Below are 18,706 nucleotides of genomic sequence, written 5' to 3'. Positions count from 1 at the left end.
TAAGGTTACACCTAAAGGAACTAGAGTAAGAAGAACAAACAAAACCCAAAGTGAGCTGAAGGAAAGAAATCATAATGATCAGAGCAGAAATAAGTGAAATAGAAATAAAGGAAACAACAGCAAAGCTCAATAAAACGAAAAGCTGGTTCCTTGAGAAGATAAACAAAATTGATAAACCATTAGCCAGACTCATCAAGAACAAGTGGGAAAGGACTCCGATAAATTTAGAAATAAAAAAGGAGAAGCTACAACAGACACTGCAGAAATACAAAGCATCCTAAGAGACTACTACCAGCAACTCTGTGCCAATAAAATGGACAACCTGGAAGAAATGGACGAATTCTTAGAAAGGTATAACCTTCCAAGACTGAACAAGGAAGAAATAGAAAATATGAACAGACCAATCACAAGAAATGACTGAAACTGTGATTAAAAATCCTCCAACAAACAGGTCCAGGACCAGATGGCTTCACAGGTGAATTCTATCAAACATTTAGAGAAGAGCTAACACCCATCCTTCTCAAAGTCTTCCAAAAAATTGCAGAGGAAGGAACACTCCCAAACTTATTCTATGAGGCCACCATCACCCTGATACCAAAACCAGACAAAGATAGTACAAAAAAAGAAAACTACTGACCAATATCACCGATGAATATAGATGCAAAAATCCTCAACAAAATACTAGCAAACAGAATCCAACAACACATTAGAAGGATCATACACCATGATCAAGTGGGATTTATCCCAGAGATGCAAGGATTCTTCAATATACACAAATCAATCAATGTGATACACCATATTAACAAACTGAAGAATAAAAACCATATGATCATCTCTATAGATGCAGAAAAAGCTTCTGACAAAATTCAACACCCATTTATGATAAAAACCCTCTAGTAAGTGGGCACAGAGGGAACCTACTTCAACATAATAAAGGCCATATATGACAAACCCACAGCAAACATCATTCTCAATGGTGAAAAAATGAAAGCATTTCCTCTAAGATCAGGAACAAGCCAAGGATGTCCACTCTCACCACTATTATTCAACGTAGTTTTGGAAGTCCTAGCCACAGCAATCAGAGAAGAAAAAGAAATAAAAGGAATACAATTTGGAAAAGAAGAAGTAAAACTGTCACTGTGTGCAGATGACATGATACTATATATAGAGAATCCTAAAGATGCCACCAGAAAACTACTAGAGCTAATCAATGAATTTGGTAAACTTGCAGGATACAAAATTAACACACAGAAATCTCTTGCATTCCTATACACTGATGATGAAAAATCTGAAAGAGAAATTAAGGAAACACTCTCATTTACCATTGCAACAAAAAGAATAAAATACCTAGGAATAAACCTACCTAGGGAGAAAAAAGACCTGTATGCAGAAAACTATAAGACACTGATGCAAGATATTAATGATGATAACAATAGATGGAGAGATATACCATGTTCTTGGATTGGAAGAATCAATATTGTGAAAATGACTATACTACCTAAAGCAATCTACAGTTTCAATGCAATCCCTATCAAATTACCAATGGCATTTTTTACAGAACTAGAACAAAAAATCTTAAAATTTGTATGGAGACTCAGAAGACCCCGAATAGCCAAAGCAGTCTTGAGGGAAAAAAACAGAGCTGGAGGAATCAGACTCCCTGACCTCAGAGTATACTACAAAGCTACAGTAATCAAGACAATATGGTACTGGCACAGAAACAGAAATATAGATCCATGGCACAGGATAGAAAGCCCAGAGATAAACCCACGCACATACGGTCAACTAATCTATGACAAAGGAGGTAAGGATATACAATGGAGAAAAGACAGTCTCTTCAATAAGTGGTGCTGGGAAAACTGGACAGCTACATGTAAAAGAATGTACTTAGAACACTCCCTCAAACCACACACAAAAATAAACTGAAAATGGATTTGAGACCTAAATGTAAGACCAGACACTATAAAACTCTTAGAGGAAAACATAGGAAGAACACTCTTTGACATAAATCACAGCAAGATCTTTTTTGATCCACCTCCTAGAGCAATGGAAATAAAAACAAATATAAACAAATGGGACCTAATGAAACTTAAAAGCTTTTGCACAGCAAAGGAAACCCTAAGGATGAAAAGACAACCCTCAGAATGGAAGAAAATATTTGCAAAGGAATCATCGGACAAAGGATTAATCTCCAAAATATATAAACAGCTCATGCAGCTCAATATTAATAAAACAAACAACTCAATCAAAAAATGGGCAGAAGGGGCTTCCCTGGTGGTGCAGTGGTTGAGAGTCCACCTGCTAATGCAGGGGCCACGGGTTCGTGCCCTGGTCCGGGAAGATCCCACATGCTGTGGAGTGGCTAGGCCCGTGAGCCTTGGCCACTGAGCCTGCGCGTCCGGAGCCTGTGCTCCACAATGGGAGAGGCCACAACAGTGAGAGGCCCGCGTACAGCAAAAAAAAAAAAAAAAAAAAAAAAAAAAGGGCAGAAGACCTAAATAGACAATTCTCCATTGAAGACATATAGATGGCCAAGAAGCACATGAAAAGCTGCTCAGCGTCACTAATTATTAGGGAAATGCAAATCAAAAGTACAATGAGGTATCACCTCACCCCAGTTAGAATGGGCATCCTCAGAAAATCTACAAACAACAAATGCTGGAGAGGGTGTGGGGAAAAGGGAACCCTCTTGCACTGTTGGTGGGAATGTAAATTGATACAGCCACTATGGAGAACAGTATGGAGGTTCCTTAAAAAACTAAAAAGAGAATTACCATATGACCCAGCAATCCCACTACTGGGCATATACCCAGAGAAAACCATAATTCAAAAAGACACATGCACCCCAATGTTCACTGCAGCACTATTTACAATAGCCAGGTCATGGAAGCAAACTAAATGCCCATTGACAGATGAATGGATAAAGAAGATGCGGTACATATATACAATGGAATATTACCCAGCCATAAAAAGGAACGAAATTGGGTCATTGGTAGAGACGTGGATGTATCCAGAGACTGTCATACAGAGTGAAGTAAGTCAGAAAGAGAAAAACAAATATTGTATATTAAAGCATATATGTGGAACCTAGAAAATGGTACAGATGAACAAGTTTGAAGAGCAGAAATTGAGACACAGATGTAGAGAGCAAACGTATGGACAGCAAGGGGGGAAAGCGGCGGAGGGTGGGGGTGGGGGTGTGATGAATTGGGAGATTAGGATCGACATGTATACACTGATGTGTATAAAATGGATGACTAATAAGAAAATAAATAAACATTAGAAAAATGACATTAAATAAGTAAAACTAAATTGCCTAAAATACAGATATTAGATGGTTAGTTCTACTCACTTTCTAGTTAATTAACTTGTGACATTCCAACCAATAGCTGGAAGAATATAGTTTGTTTAGAATATAAAACAAATTTTGGTAGCAAACAACTTTATAGTAACTTAAACCCTGTACTTTATCTTCATTGTATTTTTAAAATTAATAGACTTTTTAAGAGCAGTTTTTGGTTTAAAAATTGAGCAGATAGTTCCCATATACTCCCTCTCTGCCCCTCATGGTTTCCCTGATTTTTAACATCTTCCATTAGCATAGTGCATTTGTTACAATTGATTAACCAGTATTGATGCATTATTATTAGTCCATAGTTTAATTAGGGTTCACTCTTTGTGTCTTTGTGTTATACAGTTCTATGGATTTTGACAAATATTCTAGCTATTCATCCCTCATTCCCTCTCCCTGACTGCAGGCAACTATGGATCATTTTACTGTCTGCATAGTTTTGCCTTTACCCTACACTTTGGGTTGTGATCTCCTACAGTAATATAGCTTACTCTTTCCAGACCAGATAATATACAATGAGTCAGAGCCAGTAAATGTGACTCAGTATTCATGCTTCTCATGTTCCCTATTAGAGTTATTCTCATGTTCTTTATTAGAGTTATCCTCATTTACATTTCAGTTAATTCTTCTGCATTTTGATAAAGCATTACCTTCTTTGGTCAGTCTCTCTCTCTCTCTCTCTCTCTCTCTCTCTGGGAGAGAGAGCCTTAACTATTTTCTTACAATAAATGGTTTAAATTGTCTCATTTTAAGTTTACTTTCTGGGTAAAGGACATTACAGTAGCAGACAAGCCAAAATTCTATGCACTGGGCTTAAGAATGTATTTGATTGGTGGTGGAGGGAGACACAGAACTGCCTTTCTAACTGTTTGTTTAGCCCAATCCTCACAGTTCACAGTGACATAGAAATTCAATATGCATAATCATCTTAGGATTCAAAATTCATATAGCACAGTATGCTATATGCAGACAACAGAAACTTGCCTGCACCCAAGACCTTCATTATCATTATGATTCATACCACTGAACCACATTTTAAATAAATCTGTCAAAATGAATCCTACAAACACTTTTAATATTAATTCCCATTGAACTCAGAATCTTTGCAACATAACTGATATAATACCAGATTTATTAGGTTCACCCATCTGTGAAGAGTAGCATTTCCTTGGCTATTAAAAGTATATATTTTATTGACTAGGATTGTTTATTGACTTAAGGGTACAGCTGTTAAAGTGATCTGGCAATCGATCCTACAAGCACACTGAATTTATCAGCAAGATACCCAGACATTCGGAAATGGTCTTAATATTACAGCTCCAAAAAGCAAAGCTTCAGGCACTATTCTAGGATCTCTTGAAATTTGTAGTTACTTGAATACCAGAACATTCAGTTTTTTTTTTCTTATTAAGGATTTCATGTACGATAAAAGTAATACTCTATTCTTTTTTGTGTGTGTAGTTAAGTAAGTTGGATTTATTATTTGCGGCAGTGAGGGGAAACACACACCTTGGGGAAACATGGATGTGTTAGGAAGATCCTACTATATAGGATTTGGGATTTGGTTCAGTAATTTGAGGGAAGTAGGTGGGAGTTTGCTCTAGATTGGATGCTGTCAGAAAACAGGGATGATTCTATGAGTGGATATCTCAATAAGTTTTATCTTTAGGGAGGGGAGAATCACAAGAGGATAAGCTATAATTGGTAAAGAAATAGCAGTTACTCATTTTGGCCAAGAGAGGGGATGTTTGGTAACTTGTGGGCTGCAGAGTGACCTTGGTTTTGTCTGTATTTAGATATAATTATGAAGTGGGCTTCTTCTGTCTTATTTTATCATGGTCTCAGAGTAACCTTGCATGGGGTTAGTGTTCTGTGAGATTGTTTCTGTTCAGTAGGGAAATAACATGGCCCACAGTGAGTGCTAGGCCAGTTTTCAAGTGTCAGGTACCGCCCCCTCCTCTTTTTTTCCTTTCTCACAAGTTCCAGGTGATGCTGATACTACTGGTCCAGAGACCACCAGCCTTTGAGAACCACTCTCTGAGAGGGTAAAGAGACCTGAGACCTATGTTTAGAACAGGTACATAATAAAGTAATACTCTATTCTTCTTAATTAAAGGCAGTACTTCTGGTTACTATTAATTACATAAGACTAAATGAAATACTGTGATCAATGTTCAAGTTCAGGTGGTCACTTTAATATGCATAAAAAACACTGTACCTAAAGAAGAACAAAAACTGGTACTGAGAAAAATCAATATATGAAGTTAGGCTTCAAAAAAGGTGTCGTCAATGTTGGAATAATGTTGAAGTTAATTTTTGTGCATGGTGCAAAAGGTCTAAATTTATCTTTTCTGCATGTGTCCAATTGTCCTATCAATGCTTGTTGAAAAGATTATTTTTTCCACATTGAATTGCGTTAGCACCTTTGTTGAAGATCAGTTGACCATAATTGCTAGTTTATTTCTGAATTCACAATTCTGTTCCACTGATCTAAATGTCCATCATTATGGCAGTACTATATTCTTGGAAACTGTATGTATTAGTTTTCTATTTCTGTATAACAAATTACCACAAACATAGCAATTTACAATAACACAAATTTATTACCTCATAGTTCTGTAGGTCAGAAGTTCAGGCAGGCTTGGCTAGGTTCTCTGCTTAGTTTCTCACAAGACTGAAATCAAGCTATCAGCTAGGCCAGGCTCTAATTGGAAATATCTGAGGAAGAACCTGCTTCCAAGCTCAGGCTGGTGACAGAATATAGTTCCTTGTGGTGGCAAGACTTAAATCACTCTTTTCTTGCTACTGGTCCGAGACAGCTCTCAGCTCCTAACCCCTTCCATCTTCAAAGCCTGCAATGGTATGTTGAATACCATTCTTATGCTTTAAATCTCTCTGACTTTCTCTTTTGCTCCCAGCTGGGGAAAACTCTCTGCTTTTATCATGTAATTAGGTTAGGCCCACCTAAATAATCTCCTTTTTATTATATAACATAACATATCATGGGAGTAAAACCATTTCGGCAGGGGTCAAAAGTCATGCAAGTCAGGTTAAAATTCTATCTACTATACTGTACCTTTAGAGTAAACATTAAAATTAGAAAGAGTGATCATATACTTTACTGTTCTTTCTCAAAATCTTTTGGCTATTAGTATTACTTTGCATTTCCATATAAACTTCAGGATCATCTTATCAATTTCTGTAAAAATGAAATTATCAAAATTTGCTGGAAATCTGATGGAGATTGCAACAAACCTATAGACTAATTTGGGGAAAAGTGCCACTTTAATAACATTGAGTCTTGCAATCCATGAACATGGAATAATATCTTTGATCTTTATTTCTCTCAGCAATGTTTTGTTATTTTCAGTGTTTTTATAGCACTGCTTTTATTAAATATATCCATTTTTGAATAGTTCATTGGAAGTAAATAGAAATAACATTGACTTGCATACTGATCTTGTATCCTGCAACTTGCTGAACTTATTTATTAGTTCTATCATGTTTTTGTGTGTGTGTTTGTGGATTTCTTAAGATTTTCTACATATAGGACCATGCTGTCAATGAATAAAGACAGTCTTATTCCAGTAATATAGAGAAAATTTTCTCCAACAGTTCTGCCTTCTGTCCTCCTCCCTTTGTGCAAGTACACATACCCACACACACATACAACGTCTTTATATCTTATAAGCTCAACAATACAGTTTTATAATTATTGTTTTATTCAGGTGTCTTTTAAGTTTTCTATTTAAGAAAAGAGAGATATGTAATTACTTTTACCAGTGCTCTATTTCTTTATGTGAATTTGAGTTACTGGCTTATGTCATTTTCTTTCACCTGAGCAGACTTCTATTAGTATTTATTGTAAGGCAGATAAGCTAGCAATGAATTCTCTCAGTCTTTATTTATTTAGGAATGTCTTTATGTCACTTTCATTTTTGAAGGATAGTTTTATTTGATTGCCAGTTTTTTTTTCCTTCAGCTCTTTGAGTATGCCATCCCACTGACTCTTTCCTCCACTGTTTCTGATGAGAAGTCAGCTGTTAATCATATCTTTGTTCTATGTACAAATCTTTTATTCCGCAAGGAGTTTAGTAGTACATTTGAGTCAGACATATAACAGATATTCAAAGAGCATAACATTTTTGATTTGGCTTCTTTGTCAGTTAGAAGTGTGGTGACACTTCTGGACTGCCAAGCAAATCTGGGCTTCTTATAACAGACTCAAAGATAGCTTAGTATAGATAGAATTAAAATAAATATTACACATTAAATACACATTAAAATGCATAAGTAAGTTAGACAGAATTAAAATGGTAAGGAGCTCTATTAGCACATGCCTATATGAGGCAGTTAAAAAATGTTTAACCAAAAGAATGCATGAAAATAATCACAAAATAGGAAATAGTCCCAAGACACTGTGGCCCTAAGCACTACAAAAACTGTTTTAACAAACTATAGAGACAATAGTAATGGAAACCACCCAGAAACAATTAAACATGCACTCAGCAATGATTTACCTATTATAGTTCAGATTCTGTCCAGTCCATGACCCAGACCTAAATAAAGACAGAACAAGTAATCATAGGAAAAATGGAAAAGTTTCTATAAAAGGCCTTTTACCAGATCAGAACAGCATGGATTCATTAATATCCATTGGCCTTGGCTGAAAAGTAATGATGATTTTATCCATTTTATAGAAAAGGGGGAAATCTCAAGATGAATCCAAATTTACCTTTTTACATCTACTTGGCAAAAAAATGGAAGAGTTAAGAAAAACATTAAGGCAATCTTGCATAGAGACATTTTCAAACTGCAGCGGGAAAAGCTACTCAAAGTGCTGCCTAGGCTTTCTCTTAACATAAAGAATACTGTGGAAATATCATACCTCTCCTGAAATGATAAGCCTATCAAATAAGATTAAAATAGAAGTTATAAGCATCAGAGTTTAAGGTGACATTATTTAAGTTCAGATTCACACACACACAAAATAATAACACTCAACTGTGACAAGAAGAGCTATATTCTAAAATGTACTCTGGTTAAAACTATGGTTACTAGATCCTCCCATGTCCAAGAACAAGGTTATACTGTGGGTAAGTACTGTTTCTTAAGATAAGAAAATGGAGTAACAGACACACATCAGTGAGGTATCTCAGTCTAAATAGAACAAGTGAAGAATCTTTCTAGATTCCACAATGAAGAACTTGTAATGCTGAACAAATTACAAGATGAATGGAGAATGCATTCATCTTTGAGGCAAAGCAAGAAAGAGGATGGGGGGAAAAGCAAGGGAAAAATTCACCCAGTAAATGGAGCAACTTCTTTTCAACCAAATGGAGGGAGTAAAAAGAAAACCATAAGCTAGCACATTCTTCTGAAAAACTGCAAATTTAATAAAAGTATACACAAAACCTATACTGAGCAAGTTGAGCCACATGGCAACCAACACAAAGAAGAAAAAAAAAAGTCTCTTAAAGTCAAATGAATGCCTCATGAAAAATGAACTGCTGCATCTCTATCACAAAATCTGAAGGTGAGTTTAAAAAAACCTTATTTTTTTTTTGCTTTTTATTTATTTTTAAAACATCTTTATTGGAGTATAATTGCTTTACAATGGTGTGTTAGTTTCTGCTTTATAACAAAGTGAATCAGTTATGCATACACATATGTTCCCATATCTCTTCCCTCTTGCATCTCCCTCCCTCCCACCCTCCCTATCCCACCCCTCTAGGTGGTCACAAAGCACCGAGCTGATCTCCCTGTGCTATGTGGCTGCTTCCCACTAGCTATATATTTTACGTTTGGTAGTGTATATATGTTCATGCCACTCTCTCACTTTGTCACAGCTTACCCTTCCCCCTCCCCATATCCTCAAGTCCATTCTCAAGTAGGTCTGTGTCTTTATTCCCATCCTACCCCTAGACTCTTCATGACATTTTTTTTTCTTAGATTCCATATATATGTGTTAGCATATGGAATTTGTTTTTCTCCTTCTGACTTACTTCACTCTGTGTGACAGACTCTAGGTCCATCCACCTCACTACAAATAACTCAATTTCGTTTCTTTTTATGGCTGAGTAGTATTCCATTGTATATATGTGCCACATCTTCTTTATCCATTCATCTGTCAATGGGCACTTAGGTTGCTTCCATGTCCTGGCTATTGTAAAGAGAGCTGCAATGAACTTCATGATACATGACTCTTTTTGAATTCTCATTTTCTCAGGGTATATGCCCAGTAGTGGGATTGCTGGGTCATATGGTAGTTCTATTTTTAGTTTTTTAAGGAACCTCCATACTGTTCTCCATAGTGGCTGTATCAATCTACATTCCCACCAACAGTGCAAGAGGGTTCCCTTTTCTCCACACCTTCTCCAGCATTTATTGTTTCTAGATTTTTTTCATGATGGCCATTCTGACCGGTGTGAGATGATATCTCATTGTAGTTTTGATTTTCATTTCTCTAATGATTAATGATGTTGAACATTCTTTCATGTGTTTGTTGGCAATCTGTATATCTTCTTTGGAGAAATGTCTATTTAGGTCTTCTGCCCATTTTTGGATTGGGTTGTTAGTTTTTTTGATATTGAGCTGCATGAGCTGCTTATAAATTTTGGAGATTAATCCTTTGTCAGTTGCTTCATTTGCAAATATTTTCTCCCATTTTGAGGGTTGTCTTTTGGTCTTGTTTACGGTTTCCTTTGCTGTGCAAAAGCTTTTAAGTTTCATTAGGTCCCTTTGTTTATATTTGTTTTTATTTCCATTTCTCTAGGAGGTGGGTCAAAAAGGATCTTGCTGTGATTTATGTCATAGAGTGTTCTGCCTATGAAAAAACCTTATTTTGAGAACAAATAAAATTTTATGTTTACCTGACATTTTGGCTACTCACAAAAAAATCAAATAGTTTCCCACCATCTCTAATGTATTTGTGCTCTGGCATTCAAAAAACTGGATTTCAGATTAAGATCCAAAAGAGGGCTGGTCATAGAAACAACAGCTTGTAAAGCAAATTTTCAATATTTTTTAGCTATCTCAAGATTTTCTTGTCTTTCTCTCTTCAAGAAAATATGGAGTCAGACTGTTTAGGTTCATATCTTGATTTCCTAACTTGTTACCTGGATTACAAGGCAAATCTCTTGTTCTGCCTGGGATTCCTCCTCTGTAAAATGGGGATAATAACTTCATTGGGCTACTGAGGGACTAAACGATTTAATGTGTGTTAAGAGCTTAGAACAGTACCTGGCGCACACAGTGTTTACCATATTAAATTTTGTTAAATAAAAATTAAAACTTTATTAGGCCAACCTATGTTAGGTTCTGAGTATAAAAAACCCAACAGGATGCTGTTTTTTAAAAAGCTTGGTGAGAGAGATGGATGAATAAACAATGATTACAAAAGAACAAGAACAGTGCTATGATACAGATGAGTAGTCTATTTGTGAGCACATAAAGAGGACCTCTAACTTTACCACATCCTCATTCAGAGTGTTCACAATGATGCCCTTCCTGACAGGAGGTAGACTTGTCCACCAAATTCACCCAATTCCCATGAGGGTGAGTGAGAAGGTGCTTACCTTTGCTTAGCTAAGAGAAGCCTGTCACAAAGAACAAATCAGATAACAAAGGAAACAGGTGACAATCTCCACTTGGTATTCAAAAAGAAACTTATTTTCCCTCTCTAGGTTCAAATAGCAGAGTCTACAAGTGGTCTCAATTTCATTTTCATTGTATGTATGACATAATCTAAAGTCTGACCACCAAACACTTCCTGAAAACATGGTTTTAAAATTTCTCATGATTAAGTCAAAATGAAAATTCAAAAGTATCTCCTTTTTTTTTTTTTTTGCGGTACGCGGGTCTCTTACTGATGTGGCCTCTCCCGTTGCGGAGCACAGGCTCCAGACACGCAGGCCCAGCGGCCATGGCTCACGGGCCTATCCGCTCTGTGGCACGTGGGACCTTCCCGGACTGGGGCACGAACCCGTGTCCCCTGCATCGGCAGGCGGACTCTCAACCACTGCACCACCAGGGAAGCCCCCAAAAGTATCTCCTTTTGAGAGTATACTTTCTCCATACTCGTGACCAACAGTTTCTTCCTAGTATTTGTAATTTTTTTAGTTTTGCTCCTCAAGGTTGAGGTTAAGAGAGGCAGTGTTAACTATGATTGGTCTCTAGGGAAACCTCCAAGAATCACTCTTTTAAACATAAAACACTACCCTTTAAGAAAGTTTTATTTTCCCCTCATTTCAGCAGTAGATAGAAAAAGGGCTAGGCCTCCTTATCTAGATGTCTTTAGAACTCCCTAATGAGTATTTCTTGACTCTCAGTCTATATCCTTAAATACTGGCAATTGAAAAGTCCCTCAGCCTCTCCTCCACTACCCTTGGCCAACGTTTTTGTGCCCTTAAACACCTGTCATAGAGACAGAGGGAGTGGAAGCACAAAGACAAAAGTCAGAAATCTGATCTTCATGTTATAATTTTCTCTAGCCCAACCATGAGAGCATTAGGAAAGTGCCACCTTAAAAACTGCCTGCCCTTTTTCAATGTGGCAAAACAAATCCAGATAAAAAGATTAGCTTCCACCTTCCTCTGCCTCATTTTATAGCCTAGGTTTTCAGAAAACAGAACAAAAGAAAATATTTCAAGTTAGAATACAAATAAACCATTCATACTTTGGTTCTTTCTTATAAATATTGTGACTTCAAAAAAAAAAAGGGAAGGTATGTTAAAAGTCTAAGCTATGCCACATTCCAGCAAAATTATTATTCTTTCTTTCTTTTCTTTTTACTTTTCCATATGTCCAAACTTGAGGTTTAAAAGTGGAGTTTTCTTAGCCGAAACTCTTAACCCATCTGAGACAGGTGTCTCTAGGTTGAACAGAACAGTGTTCTTTAGAAGGTTTACAGAAAACCGTTCAAGACCTGTTACTATTCAAAGGGAGAGGATAAGCCTTTAGTTAGTACATTATCCATGTTTTAATAATAATATGAATGACTTTTAAACTCTATATAGTTTTTTCTACAACGTTTTAATACAAAAGCTATCCTCATCCATTTAAATTCATTTGGATATGAAAAAGACATCCAATGTCACTTGCTAGAGGGCAAGAAGTAAGTCTTCAGAACTTGTTTCACATCACAACTGGCAGGGTTCTGAACTTTCATTTAATTATATAATATATACTATTTGATGATATGTATATAAATGTTAATATGCAAACACTCTCATATATATTTATGTGATTAATACATATACACAAACACAAAATCATGCTAAATGTTCCAGTTTTCTGCAATTAAAGCTTTTACAAGTTGTCAAGTCACTTTCATTACTCTAAAACTCTAAACATGAGTTAGAAGAGGCTTATGAGTAAGAAAAAAAAAAGCCCACCTGATCTTCATTAAGTAACAAGAGCAGTGGGTTTTCTTTATCACTACTGCTGTGCTTTCATACAACCAGGAGCTTCCCTCCTGACCCAAAGCCTGCTTCAAGTAATCATTCCTGACCTCTGGGCCCCAGGAACAGAAGAGGAAAGGGAAACAGGGAAGTAAATGAAACCAACTCAATCACATGCTGTAACTGTAAGTCTAAAGACAATGTTGTACACAGTGAGACAAAGTAAAAGGCAGATGACTCTTCTGACATCTTGCTGATCCATTAAAGACAAGAAAAGGTAAGAAAAAAGATGTTTACCTGTTGTTCCTGAATTTTAGCAGCACCAACTTCTGAGAGAGACACAGTGAGCTTCTCCTGCTGTTCTGATAGATATTTCTGATAGAGGCTTAGAAGTTCTTGGCATTCTTTATACTGTAGCTGAAGAGGTGAGATTGCAAATTAAGGGAAAAAGCTAATAAATGGATTTAAACTGAATATATCGGTATTGTTTTTCAGATTTCAACAAACAAAATAGAGACAGAAATGTAAACATACTTGGTGAGAGTGCAGGTAAGCTGTAGTCCTCAGATAAACACAGCATATGTATCCCCTTCAAAATCATCCAACAATAATTCACAGGGAGTAATAATGTTTATCCCATTAAATTTTTTCTTTCTCAAGTCTTTAAATTTGATAAAAACAAACATATGCACAAGAATGAAGGTGGGCCCCCATCTCACACCATATATAAAACTAACTGAAAATGGATCACTGACCTAAATGTAATAGCTAAAACTATAAACTTTATAAAAGCAAAACTTTGTGACCTTGGATTAGGCAATGGTCACCTAAAAGCACAGCAATGAAGAATAAATAAATAAATTGGATTTCAAATTTTAAAACTTTGTGCTTCAAAGGACACTATTAAGAAATTGAAAAGACAACCTCCAGAATGAGAGAAAATATTTGCAAATCATACAAATGATAAAGGTCTGGTATCCATATATATGTTAAGATGTTATATGACTCAACAATAAAAAAACTATTACCTAATTAAAAATGGGCAAAGGACTTGAATAGACATTTCCCAAAAGAAAATATACAAATGGCTAAGCAGCACAAGAAAAGATGCTTTACATCGTTAGCCATTAGTTACTAGGAAATGCAAATCAAAATCACAGTGAGATACCACTTTGCATTTACTAGGATGGCTATAAACAAAAAGACTGACAATAACAAGCACTAGCAAGAATAGGTGAAATTAGAACCCTCCCACATAGCTGATGGGAATGTAAAATGCTGCTGCTTTGGAAAATAATTTAGCAGTGCCTCAAAAAGTTAGACACAGAGTTACCATAAGACCCACAATTCTACTCCAATTCCCCAAGAGAATTGAAAATATAGGTTCACATTAAAAACTTATACATGCATATTCAGAGCAACATTATCCATAACAGTGAAAAAGTGAAAACAATCCAAATGTCTATCAAGTGACAAATGGATAAACAAAATGTGGTATACCTATAAGATGGAATATTATTCAGCCATAAAAAGAAACAAAGTATCCCTACATTCTACTATATGAGTGAAACTTGAATATATTATATGCTAAAGAAGCCAGACAAAAAAGGCTACAAGTTCTATGTATGTTGTTGTTTAAAATACCTCTTCCAATGAGCCAGAGAAAAGAATACTTAGTTCTAAGTATACCAGATCACAAGTAAGAGTTACATTCATCCATGTTCACTTTCTGTCCTCTTCTCCAATTTTCTGAAGTACCCATTATGTGAGAAAAGCTAAATGCGGAAACAAAGAGAAATGTCCAGAATAGGCAAATCCATATAGATAGAAAGTATATTAGTGGTTGCCAAAAGATGGAGGAGGGACATAGGGAGCACTTGCTGATGAGTATGCATTTTACGGGGGAGCCAATGAACATGATCTGGAACTAGAAGGCTGTCTTTGTACACCTTTGGGAATATACTCAAAACCACTGAATTCTATATTTCCAAAGGGTGATTTTTATTGTATGTGAATTATATCTCAATAAAGCTGTTACTAAAAAATTCAGGGTAGAAGTGATGATACTGTTCTGGTCAAAGTAATTACTGCCTAATTTACATAGGAGGTTCTAACTATATTAAACATAACAGGATTATGATTAGATTTTTGTCCTATTTGTTTGGTTTTGCATAATGTCAATTAAGTCAGTATTTCATTAATAAAAGCATCATCAGGAAATTTTCTGCCCATATACTTCCCTACATGTTTTACAGTCTAGTATGAAGAACACAGCAACCTAACTTGGGGTACCCTCTCCCACAGCTCCTCAAACTTGCAAAGTGCTCAGGAAGAAGATACTAAACTGCACAGATCAGGTGTCTGGAAGACAGGGAGTTCCATCCAAGGGAGAGTTCTCTGTTCCTTATTTCTCACTGTGGTGATTTCTTCCCCAGGCTCATTCTTCTCTCAGATCATTTCTGAATCTCCCCAACACCTAATTATATATGCTGTTGTATAAAAATTACTGTCCAATAAGATTATTCTGTATAAATACTTTTATAACAGGTCATCATGATTAAGGGTGGGAATAGTATTTCTTAAATGTCAAAAATGGTGACTGGCTTCAGTGTTCTTCTTAACATTTTCATAACCTAATCATTGCTTCTGGGCAGATTCCTATTCTAATAACTTTTGCCAATCCTGACTGAATAAATAACCAATTGCTTCATTATTCTCATTGTTAACCTTTAACAAAAACCAGAGATGGCTTGTAGAAGAGGAGCTGGTTCATAATGAAAGGATAGGTTACTAAGCTAAACAATATATTAAGTAGAAGAGCATGTTTAATACTCAGCATCTTAAAAACAACCATAACAATACAATGAACAGTGGTCTAGATAAGCTAACATGTTTTCAAAGCCAATCTATATCAGACCAGGTTGGTTTTACATCTCCATGCTTTTCCTCAGCAAGCTCAAAAAGACAGGAATGATTTGTGGCGGTCCCAAGAGCCTCGCCAGCTATGATGTATATAAAAAGAATTTTTTATTCTAGCTTACCATAGGCAATAATGTCTGTAATAGGTGAACATATTAGCCTGGACACAGAATATGAATTTGTCTCGAAAATGCCAGCACAATTATACAGTCTAAGAGTTAAATGTCAGCGTTTGAAGACAAATTATAGGCAAGTTCATTTAAACACATGCTATGTGGCAGAATATAAAAACAAGCAGTCCTATCTTTATCAATTTTTTATATCTGTATTGATTCACCAGATTTTGAAATGCCCTCCCCTTTCCTGTAAAATCCAAAATATATGTACATGCAAAACAGTAATTTTCCTTCCTCCTTATTAGCACAATGAGACTTCAACCCTCCATCTGGAGAGAGAGATTTATGTTAGGGAAATGTAAGTAAAATGCCTTCTTAACTGATTTGGGGGAGGGAGTACAGTGAGAAAGAAGACATATTTAACTCAAGCCTGGCCAACTGACAGAAAAGAATGCAACAGATGTAGGAAATTGAACCTAACGGAAGGTGTGCACCAACCATGATGTGAACCTAGCATACTGCTGGTCTGCCCAACCACCATTCAAGAACTGAGAGAAACAGCAGTCATCACAGCCTCATCAAAGAAAGCAAGCTTCGTAAGATAACACAAATAAATATAAATTAATATTGAGCAACATCACATCAAAACCTAAACATATCAAATTAATTAGTTGAAATGGATGTTGGAAAGGGTCATTTTGCAAAGCTTAAAGCCTTAACTCCAAAATGCATTATATAGAAAAATAAAACTAAGGATTGAAGCAGAATGAATAGGGAGATGAAAGAATAAAAATTGTGTGAGAAAAATCAGGGGTGGAAGTAGAAGGACCAGAAGACAGAATATACTAGTAGTATGCTGCCCAAGTGATTGTCTTAAACTGGAAGAATTCCTCTGGTGGAGCAGAGACCACTCCCATCACCCCATCCCACCCTGGCCTCGGGTATTTAGGACACTTGAATCTGGTAGTTTACTACGTAAATCCTGATCTAATACAGAATGAAATGAAGAAAGGTCTCCATGAGAGGAGAAAAGGGAGAATAATCAATTTTTTTAAAACAACTCCATTTTGGGAACCAACTCCTCAGAAAAATGGCTGATTCCCATTCTGGGGTAGGGGAAGTACAAAGTGAGCTTGAAACTCTTGTTATTTTAATGTAAGAAAGTGTTTAAAGATGAATAGAGGAGGGCTTATCAAAAGGAATAGCAGCAACCCTGAAGGGGACTCAGCCAAATTTGGGACAATTTGAGCATCAAAAGGAATGACTCTAATTAATAGCAAATTAAATAAATAAAAATCTACCAGTTCATAGTGATACTTCAAAAGAAGGGAAGAGTGAAAGTGGAAAAAATTGAAGTTCTTCTTTATAGAAAAATGCTAATTGCTTAGAAGGAATGGTCAAATTTTAAAAATCACAATTTTGCAATCCCCAATGTAATAACTAATTCAGGCAAGGATCATTAATTGATATGAAAACCAGTACGTAAGAGGTTAATAAATAAGATATTCATAAGGTGTCAAGATTAGTTATAGCAAAGAAGAAAATGTACCTTTAAATGGTAAAATCTGGTAGTCATCACCTAAACAAAGTAAATTAATGTAGGATTACTAATAGTGAAAAAACCAGACATTATGTACCTCTTAATGTCTGAAGCAGGCAACATCACCTAAGAAATGTTCTTGCCAAGAATGTTTTACCTGAATCAAACCAAATCTGTAAATCTAACTCCCACTGCACAGGAATTAAAATAAATAAAGGAACAAATTATATTATACCACAAGGAAACAATCAGACAAATCCATAATGTGGGAGATTTTGCAAAGCACTTGACCTGAACTCTTCAAAAAGTAAAGTCATGGGGGAAAAAAGTGGGTAGGCCTATTTTAGATGAAGAGAGCAAAGACACAACCAAATGTAAGCCATGAATCAGACTGAATCCTGGCTCAGGAAGAGAAATAGCTATAAAAGACATTCTTGGGACAACTAGGGGAATTGGAATAGGGACTCAATACCAGTTGATATTATAGAATTACTGCTTATTGTCTTAGGTATCATAATGTGGCTTATAAAGATTCTTATGAGTGTGAAGTACTTAGGGGTGACATATGACACCTGCCACTTTAAAGTAGTAAAAAAAATAAGCAAAATAAATTTTATATATGTAAGTAAATTTATTTACTTATATGAATTTATAATATAAATTAAACATAAATATGTATATAGATTTGTATATATATACATATATATATGAGGGGGCAAAGAAAATAGAGCAAAATGTCAACAACTGTGGAATCTAGGTAGCAGGTATATCGTGGTTCATTGCACTATTCTGTCAACTTTTCTATATATTTGGAAACTGTCATAATTTAAAGTTGTAAAAATACTTTTTTTGTTTTTGTTTGTGTTTTTTGTGTTTTCTTCTTTCTACTATTATTCAGTCACTTCTTGTCTTCCTACTCCCACCGTAAGTTATCATGAAAGAAGCAGAAACCTAAACATCAGGTCAGACTCATAAGAGTTCTACAACTCCATTTATCCGTGTTCATTAAGTCAGGTGACTAACCCTTAGTATGGTCTGATGATACACTAACTGGAACCTGTCATTTGAGTGAAGAATAGGCACATCCATGGCAGCAAAAGGCCATATTAAAAAAGCCCATTAAGGTTTCTTCCAGTTATTTAACAAAGGCACTAAGGTAGAATGAGTAAAAGCGCAGACTTAGGTGTCATCCAACACTCTTGGCTCAAATCTTAATTCTGGTACTTAGTAATGATATAACTTTGACAAGAAACTTCTCTGACACCCTCACCTGGGAATAATAATACCTACCTCACCTCACAGGGCAACTATGAATATGAATGAGCTAATAAAAGAATTTAGCATAGGGCAGAGCTCAAGCATACATTCAATAGACTTT

At 35.8% G+C, this 18,706-nt stretch overlaps 1 protein-coding gene across 3 annotated transcripts in view; it reads right to left on the bottom strand.

Moving 5' to 3' along the window:
* The window catches only part of KIAA1328, a gene marked incomplete at its 5' end in the record, with an annotated part of 378,127 nt that overhangs the window by 226,763 nt on the left and 132,658 nt on the right, over window positions 1-18,706 (bottom strand). For 2 of the 3 annotated variants that reach the window (XM_079718280.1, XM_079718281.1), the window contains one exon: window positions 13,051-13,170. In XM_079718280.1, the coding sequence (XP_079574406.1) occupies window positions 13,051-13,170 (120 nt within the window). The remainder of the gene's footprint in view (window positions 1-13,050; window positions 13,171-18,706) is intronic. The other variant, XM_079718282.1, reaches the window with a different exon arrangement.

This window comes from Hyperoodon ampullatus (genome assembly GCF_949752795.1).
Source record: "Hyperoodon ampullatus genome assembly, chromosome: 13".
NCBI lineage: Eukaryota > Metazoa > Chordata > Mammalia > Artiodactyla > Ziphiidae > Hyperoodon > Hyperoodon ampullatus.
This window is presented reverse-complemented; position numbering and strand designations above follow the sequence as displayed.